We start from the raw sequence: 8810 nt of genomic DNA, 5'->3' as shown, positions 1-8810 counted from the left end.
TAATGAGACACGCACGCTGTTTCTAATAATTAGTGTCTTCTCAGAGGCTGCGAGATTGTGAAGGCTCACGCTTTTTGCCCTGGTTTAACCATACCACAGAGCATAATCGACTCCTGTTTGTTTCTCTACACTGCATTTCTTATAATTTCCTACTTTTGTTGGAGCATCACAAATACAAATAAACCCAAATAAAAATCTAAACTGAAATCTCAAGAGATATGCTGAAGTCACAGGGAATGCCATTACATTATAATGATTTGCACGCTGTGTATTTTTCCAGAGAATCTTGGTTGAAATCAAAATTTTACGACCTCAGGTTTTACTGTGCTAAGTCTGCAGGTGTTCTCGTTGCTAATTATAAATAAAGGAGAGTCTGTTCAAACCAATCCATGAATCGGGATCCATTCACTGGATCTTTTAGGTTAAAGCCCAGCTAAAGATGAAAAAAAAATCTACTGCTCAATGTCACAATACTGAATTACAGCTGCTTCACCCCCTGCCATTCTTTTTTGATTTAGAATAATTATTAAAACAGCACCAGAGTTTTGGAGACACCTGGGAGGAAATAGCTTGAACTGGTTGAATTGCTGTCAGTATATTTGCTCATCTGTGCCAAAATCAAGTTTATCAAAGATGCAAACACTCGGGAAAATGGCCCAGCTAGTGACTATCGACCAACACATCAATATAAATTAAGTAGCTTTATAGTGCAGTATATGCGACTTGTACAAGACAACTTACTCCCTTATGGAGGCTTAAAGTAATGGACACAGAGGACACACATTGATATATTGCAGTTTTATTTCCAGCTCTGATATCTAATTTTGATAGACTAATAAAATATCTTGGACATTTTCACAACTTTGAATATTAGCAACCTCCTAAAAATGGAGAAACTATGAAAAGTCCAGGATCTAAAGCCTGAGCCACAAAAGTTGGAACAGGTTTGATAACGGATGCTAACACAGTAGCTGAGAAAAAGTTCCAGTTCCAGTCAGGGTACAAATGTTTTTTTTTTTTTTTTTAAACAAAATTTTAATAGTACCTGTAACTAACTGGGTTAAATATGACAAGAATATAATACATGACAGTCACACTGAACAAGTTCATTATGTTTTTGTTTGAAGATTGTCGCAGGAGTAATTAGGAACAAAAAAATTACAATTAACATTTTTAAAAGGGTTTGGAGGTCTTCAAAAATCTCCCTATACATTTTCCCGCGCAAGCGTTGTTAAGAGGCGCCCAAAATGTTTGGGCTTTTTGTTGTGCTTTTTTGCAACCCCTAGCATAACTAAGGGTTGATGATGAGATGGTTTGAACCCAAACTTGCTAAATCATTCATCAACCCAGAGTTCTGTTTGTTATCAGAGCATAATAAGGAAGGAGTTCCCAAACCATTTTTTCTGGGTTTGGTCATGTGATGTCTGCAATGCACTTTTGCCAAGTTGCACATCTCTGTCGGGCCATTATTACTGTATTCATCGTTATAGCTCTGTCACTCTGCATCATTTATACAACTCAATTAAAACAAGTATTACTGTACTACTGCACACTTTATATTGTCATTGACTATCTGTAGTTTGTACATTTGCGTACATCCTAAATGTTTATTTTGTTACAATGTCTATTTTTAAATTTTTTTTTAATTTTTTTTTTTTTGCAAAAGTGATAAGTGACTTCAAATACTGGAGACAAAATTACTTATGATTCTGAGTAAATCTTTACAGTCAAAACAATGCTATGTAGCTCCATGTCCTGGTTTAAGTGGACTTAAAATCACAGAGAGAGGTCTGACTCTGACTGAATTTATTCCTCACTCGAGAATCTGAATGATATTATCTGTACTTTTTTTTTTGCCATTACATTTTGAAACCTGGTACAATATGCTAATACCAAGTATTTTTTGTTACAACCAATGTCGTGTCATCAATAGATCCATTTCAGTTTGCAACTTTGTTTTGGAGTGTATTGCTTCTGGGGTTAGTACCAGGGCATAGACTTGTGAATACCATGGGCAAAATATAGCACTCAACTTTCAAATGGATATCATACAAATTGCTCATGAGAATAGGTTGCCCTCTGCCCACAAACATATTGGAATGATCCCTATTGAAATTTTATATACAACACCAATTCCAATGAAGTTGGGATGTTGTGTTAAACATAAATAAAAACAGAATACAATGATTTGCAAATCATGTTCAACTTATATTTAATTGAATGCACTACAAAGACAATAAAATGTAATGTTCAAACTGATCAACTTTATTGTTTTTAGCAAATAATCATTAACTTAGAATTTTATGGCAGCAACACGTTCCAAAAAAGCTGGGACAGGGTCATGTTTACCACTGCGTTACATCACCTTTTCTTTTAACAACATTCAATAAAGGTTTGGGAACTGAGGACACTAATTGTTGAAGCTTTGTAGGTGGAATTCTTTCCCATTCTTGCTTGATGTACAGATTCAGCTGTTCAACAGTCCGGGGTCTCCGTTGTCGTATTTTACACTTTATAATGTGCCACACATTTTCAATGAGAGACAAGTGTGGACTGCTGGCAGGCCAGTCTAGCACCCACACCTTTTTACTACGAAGCCACGCGTGCAGAATGTGCTTTGGCATTGTCTTGCTGAAATAAGCAGGGGCGTCCATGAAAAAGACGTTGCTTGGATGGCAGCATATGTTTCTCCAAAACCTGTATGTACCTTTCAGCATTAATGGTGCCTTCACAGATTTGTAAGTTACCCATGCCATTGGCACTAACACAGCCCCATACCATCACAGATGCTGGCATTCAATCTTGGTTTTCGGCCTTGCCGCTTACATGCAGTGAATTTCTCCGGATTCTCTGAACCTTTTGATGATATTATGGATCATAGATGATGAAATCCCTAAATTTCTTGCAATTGTACATTGAGGAACATTGTCCTTAAACTGTTCGACCATTTTCGTCACGCACTTGTTCACAAAGAGGTGAACCTCGCCCCATCTTTGCTTGTGAATGACTGAGCAATTCAGGGAAGCTCCTTTAATACCCAAGCATGGCCCCCACCTGTTTCCAATTAGCCTGTTCACCTGTGGGATGTTACAAACAGGTGTTTGATGAGCATTCCTCAAATTCTTTTTTGCCACCTGTCCCAGCTTTTTTGGAACGTGTTGCAGCCATAAAATTATAAGTTAATGATTCAATTAAATATAGGTTGAACATGATTTGCAAATCACTGTATTATTTTTTTATTTATGTTTCACACAACATCCCAACTTCATTGGAATTGGGGTTGTAGTTACTGTACACGAATGATAGTGGAAGACCACACTCTCCAACTGTGGTCTGATGCCCTAAATTTTGTTTCAAGCAGACTTCCTGCAATAACCAGAGGTGTTACATAGGTTTATGAATTTGTTCCCTTTCAGATTACGAATGTTCTTTCTTCTCATTAAAAATACAGTATGTCTCAGAACAAGGGCTGTTTTTGAACACATTTTCCTACTTAGACCAACAAGAGAGTTATTCCAATGTAAACCAGAGCTGAGTAGCTGTCCGTCCATCCATCTAGCCATCCATTTTTGTATTTCATTGTAGCCTTTTTTTCCTCTCCGTTAGAATAAAAGTGTCCAAAAATGTGTTCACTGGGGAAGGACAGTCAGTACATTAGTGATGGTCCATTTTTGTCCGCTGCAGTCCTGAATGGCCAGCTGGAAACTAAACTCTGGCTGACTGCTTTCCACCATCTCCAAACAACGCTGAGACTCTGTGTTCTGTATGGAACCATCCTAAAGAGAGAGAGATGGGGGGAAGTAAAAGGTACTTTAAAATCACACATAAAATGTGCTGTACATTTAGCATTTCTTTTCTGAGGAACAGTGGGCAGCAACCATGTACCAAATTCAGATACTGTAGCTCCTTTGTTTGAGGAACTGACCAGAATTTAACAGTAACATACAGATTTCGTAAAAACAAAACTGAAAGCTTGAGGCGGACATGTAAACTCCAAGAAAGGCTCCAAGTCATATGTTGAGGGGGAGGGGGGGTGGCGTGTGGTCTAAGCTGGAAAAATTATCAGATCCCCATCTGTGAGGCTGCAGTGCTAATCACCCTTCTAAATGATGATGATAATATTATTACAGCATTGTTCAGCCATTTTTGTTATAAACAATACAGTGGAAGAAACCCCATCTATGAAAAATGTCAATGTCTATGAAATTAAAGAAATAAAACAAATGAGCAAAAAAAATTTTGTTTTTCTTTTAGTACTGTCGTAAAAATACAATCCAGTTTACAATCAGTACATGGCAGTTTGAATTATCCTTCAGCATGCAGGAATGGAGAGACATAGACAAAGATCCTTTTTCTGTATGTTTATTTTAGCTTATAAAATGAACTCGATTTTGACCTGTGTTTTATCAGTCTGACTCGAAGATCTGCTCTTGTCTTCACTATATTTACAGTAGAATGTTCAGTAAATCAAAATGAACAGAGTGCATCAAATCGTTATAGCACTTGTTCTCAGCTGAGCTGTAGCCTATCCAAGCAACTTAGTGTGAGAGGTTGGGTGCATGCTGGACTGGTCGCAAGCAGTTGGCCTTACCTACCACCCAATGCCATGTGGGTTACACCATAATGGTGAATGACTACAGGAGTAAACCCCAGATGAAAAATCTGTGCTCCTGGGATACAGACTGGACAGAATAACGACGGACTGGATCTCTGGCAGTCCCCTGCAACCCCACTCAGCTGAAGGTTATCTCGAGTTCCCTCTCGTGCCACTGGAAACTGGTAGATGTGGTCAAGTCTGTGGGAGTAGGAACTGCACATGCCATCCCTCACACTAATCCATTCTTTGCCGATAGGATAAAGTGTCAAGACTGACTAGCACTTCTAGCTTGATTCCTATACAGAGGCGACATGGGGTTGATGGTCATTGTAGAGATGGGACCGGGAACAAGATCTCACTTCAGCAGTTTCCTATGCGTCTGAGCAACCCAGGGTCCACACTGCTCACCCTAACCAGGAAAGGGTCTTGAAAAGGTGACCTAAAAAAAAATGCTTGCTCCAATCATCTGAATGGCCTAACGTCGCCATCAAGAAAACAGAAAATTAAGCACATGACTATGAACCTGGCTACCTGGAATGCGTCACAGAGAGACTGCTCTCATGTCACATGAACTCAAAAGGTATAACATCGACATTGCAGCACTCAGCGAGACTCGGTTCTCTGGCGAAGAACTTGTAGAAGTTGGGGAAATCAACACCTTTATCTGGAAGGGTCTCCCAGGAGGTGAACGCAGGGTCATCCTGTTTCCCCAAGATGTCTTAGCATTCTCAAACTGTTTCACAATCACATGCAGGCATGTGCACTTTTAGGTGGAGAGAAGTCTCCCTCATTCCCTGCGGATGTTGGGGTAAAGCAGGGATGTGTATTGGCCCCAGTGCTATTCAACCACACTTCTCTTCTACCAGTCCATAAGGGGGAGAGTGATGTTTTAGTCCAGTTCCGCCTTGATGGAAGCGTATTCAACATCCAACCCCTACAGACAAAGACGAAGAACTTGCTCATCAACATGAAGGAACTACAATACGCAGATGATTGTGCACCCCTCGCCCATTCCCCTGCAGCTATGAAACTGGCACTGGCCAATATGGCATCACTATACTGCTGACTAGGCTTAGTGATCACAAAAAAACTGAAGTTTTCTGTCAGCAAAGGTCTCTTTTCCCTCCAGCGCTCCTGTGTGTTTGAAAATAACAACCTTTTAATGGAAAAGAAAGCTGCAGTCTATAGGGCATTGTGTGCCTGAACATTGCTTTGTGGAGCAGAAGCCAAGACACCCTACCTACTTGAAGCTTTCAACATCAGATGCCTGCAACGCAGTTTTGGCCTTACCTGGCAGGATTATGTCCCACACACAGATATCCTGCATAGTACTGAGGTAACCCGAGCACAAAGGCAACTACGGTTGGTTGGCCACACAATTCGGATGCCAGCATATCGACTACCCCGCCATGTACTCTATGGCCAGCTCCTGTCAGTCGGTAGAAAACTTGGAGGTGGGATGAAGCTGAACCTGAAGGTGGGATACAATGACCAGCTTAAAAGGACCCTGAAGAGGTGCAACATCAACCCCAGCCACTAAAAGTCAGTGGCAGTGAACAGGCCTTATTGGCATTGAATATGCCACAATGGGGTCTTGCACCTGGAGGAGAATCACACCCAGAAACAGAGGGATCGATGGCAGCAAAGACATCACCCAGAACCAACAAGGCTACCTGACTTTGCCTTGTCTGCCCCCGCTGTGGCAAGATATGTGGCTCCCGGATTGGGCTTCATAGTACCGTATTTTCCAGACAATAAGCCGCTACTTTTTTCCCGCGCTCTGAACCCTGCGGCCTATGTAACAATGCGGCTAAAATAATGATTTTTTTTTTCACTAACGGCTATCAATAAGAGTAAAAACAAGACATACCCAACGTGTTTGAACATACAACAAAAACTTGTTCGAACGTAATGCTTAAAACATGACGATTTCCCATAATGCACTACGGTTTGGGCATGCGCAGATGCCTCCAGCGTGTAGAAGAAGACGACGCTAGTTTTTGCCGCGCTTGAAGCAAAACACAGCACGACACGCACAAACGCAAAATATTTTTTATTTTTCACACCCTCATCATGGAAAGTACAAGAAGAAAAGCGTATGATGCAGCTTTTAAGTTGAAAGCCATCGATCTGTCCATCCAGGAGGGAAATCAAGCTGCTGCACATAAGCTTGGTGTTAACAAATCGATGGTGAGACGGCAGCGTGAAGAACGCAATGCCAAAAGACAACAAAGGCTTTCAGAGGTCATAAGAGCAGATGGCCCGAACTTGAAAATGTTCTTGAGGACTGACAAGACAGGAGCGTCATCCATTATGGTGAAAACAACTGGCCACGAGAGAACGCACTTCACGTGTGTTTTGAGCTGCACCGCTTCCGAACAAAAGCTTCCACCAATGGTGATTTTTAAGCGTACGACTATGCAAAAAGAAAAACTCCCAAAAGGCGTAGTCGTTAAAGTTAACAAAAAAGGGTGGATGATGTAAAGCTTAATGACTGAATGGCTGACGGAGTGTTACAGTAGGCGTCCGGGAGGATTTTTTCACCGGAAAAAAGCATTGCTTGTTTTGGACAGTATGAGGGCCCATATAACAGATTTTGTGAAAACAGCCATCAAGAGATCAAACTCAATTCCAGCTGTGATTCCTGGAGGTACAACAAAGTTTTTGCAGCCACTGGACATCAGTGTGAATCGTGCTTTTAATGACCAGCGGCGAGAAATCTTTCACAAAAACTGGCCACATGCGAAGATCATCCTTTTCTGAGGTCTGCCAGTGGATCTTAAAAGCGTGGAGCAGTTTTAAAGAATCTACGATCACCAACAGATTTCGAAAGGCTGGAATGCTACATAAGGAGAACAGCACATCTTCAGCGGTAACTGTGTCTCGAGATGAAAATGACATTGAGAGCGACAGAAAGACTGAAAAGGTGTGTGATGGAGACGTTCTGAGGCTCTTCAACTCCGACACTGGAGAAGACGACTTCAGTAGTTTCGGTGAACAGGAGGAGGATGAATAAAAACAATGACTTCTCTGTTATGTTTGAGCCTTTTTACTGCCTTAGAGGCACTGTTTGGAAACAAGGTATGTAAATAAACATTTACAAAATCTTTCTGTGTAAATATCTAATTTCACAACGTATATATCAGCAGCGTATAGTCTGGTGCAGCCAATATATGTAAATATTATCATTTTTTCTACACGAAGTGGGCATGGCTTATAATCCGATGCGCTCTATAGTGCGGAAAATATAGTAGTTATTATGATTTCAGTAACACTGGTTTGTCATACAGTGAGTCATTATTATACTGTAGCTCTCTACCTTTGTGATTTTAATACAGACATGAAACATGCTGTTTTCTTTTCACATTACACAGATTACAGATTTCTATTTTTATATATTTGAAGAGAAATTATTGTTATCTTGGCTGGTGTTGTTTTATAACACAGACAAAAAAAAATCTTTCAACATTCTGTATTTCTTTCTCTTTCTTTCTTTAACACTGTAAATACATTTTATCACATCTATTTCAAGATACAATGATTCCCAAAAAATTTCAAGTATCACAAATGCTGCTTTCAGGTATTTTCTGTTTAATATGCACTGCTGTATTTAATTGGAGGTTTCGTAATGCTGCTGCTCTGATGCTTCCAATAAATCAGACTAAAACACAGCATGAATGCAAAAATATGTCTGCGCTCTCAGCTTGTTCAAACCAGTATCAGTTTGAATAAGAGGCTTGATTTGCCATAATTTAATGCGAGTCCCCACATCTCCATTGTATGTGTGAGGCAATGACAACATGCTTGTTTGTTTGCTGCATGACACAACCAAGAACATTAATATGGCATGCAGAGTACTATACTTCCTAAGTGATACTGCAGGAACGGTGACATATTTTAATGAGTCTAGTCTACTAGGTTCCAGGAGAGCAGACTAAAGCTATTACCATCAAGCTTACTGTGTGCTTCTGGGAGATAGCATTGCTTTTAAAATCAATATGCTTTACATTAAAGGGGTGTCCAAACTTTTTCCATCAAGGGCCGGATACAAAACAAATTGTAGGATGCAGGGCAACTTCAACATTTGTCATCTATTGTTTATTAATCAATCAATCAATGTAGGCAAAGATATCTAGTAGTTAAATATTATTTAGATATACACCGACCAGCCACAACAACATGAGTGAGTGCACAACCTAATGAGATTTGTATG

At 40.1% G+C, this 8810-nt stretch overlaps 1 protein-coding gene across 3 annotated transcripts in view; it reads right to left on the bottom strand.

The window, feature by feature from the left end:
- Positions 1-783: 783 nt before the first annotated feature.
- The window catches only part of LOC133477737 (polypeptide N-acetylgalactosaminyltransferase 18-like), a 200628-nt gene continuing 192601 nt past the window's right edge, over positions 784-8810 (bottom strand). For all 3 annotated transcript variants that reach the window (XM_061772814.1, XM_061772813.1, XM_061772811.1), the window contains one exon: positions 784-3776. In XM_061772814.1, coding sequence (XP_061628798.1) covers positions 3630-3776 — 147 coding nt within the window. In that variant the 3' untranslated portion in view covers positions 784-3629. The remainder of the gene's footprint in view (positions 3777-8810) is intronic.

The sequence above is a fragment of the Phyllopteryx taeniolatus genome, chromosome 5 (genome assembly GCF_024500385.1).
Source record: "Phyllopteryx taeniolatus isolate TA_2022b chromosome 5, UOR_Ptae_1.2, whole genome shotgun sequence".
Classification (NCBI taxonomy): domain Eukaryota; kingdom Metazoa; phylum Chordata; class Actinopteri; order Syngnathiformes; family Syngnathidae; genus Phyllopteryx; species Phyllopteryx taeniolatus.
The sequence above is the reverse complement of the archived record's forward strand: the minus strand, read 5'-3'. Positions and strand labels throughout refer to the sequence as shown.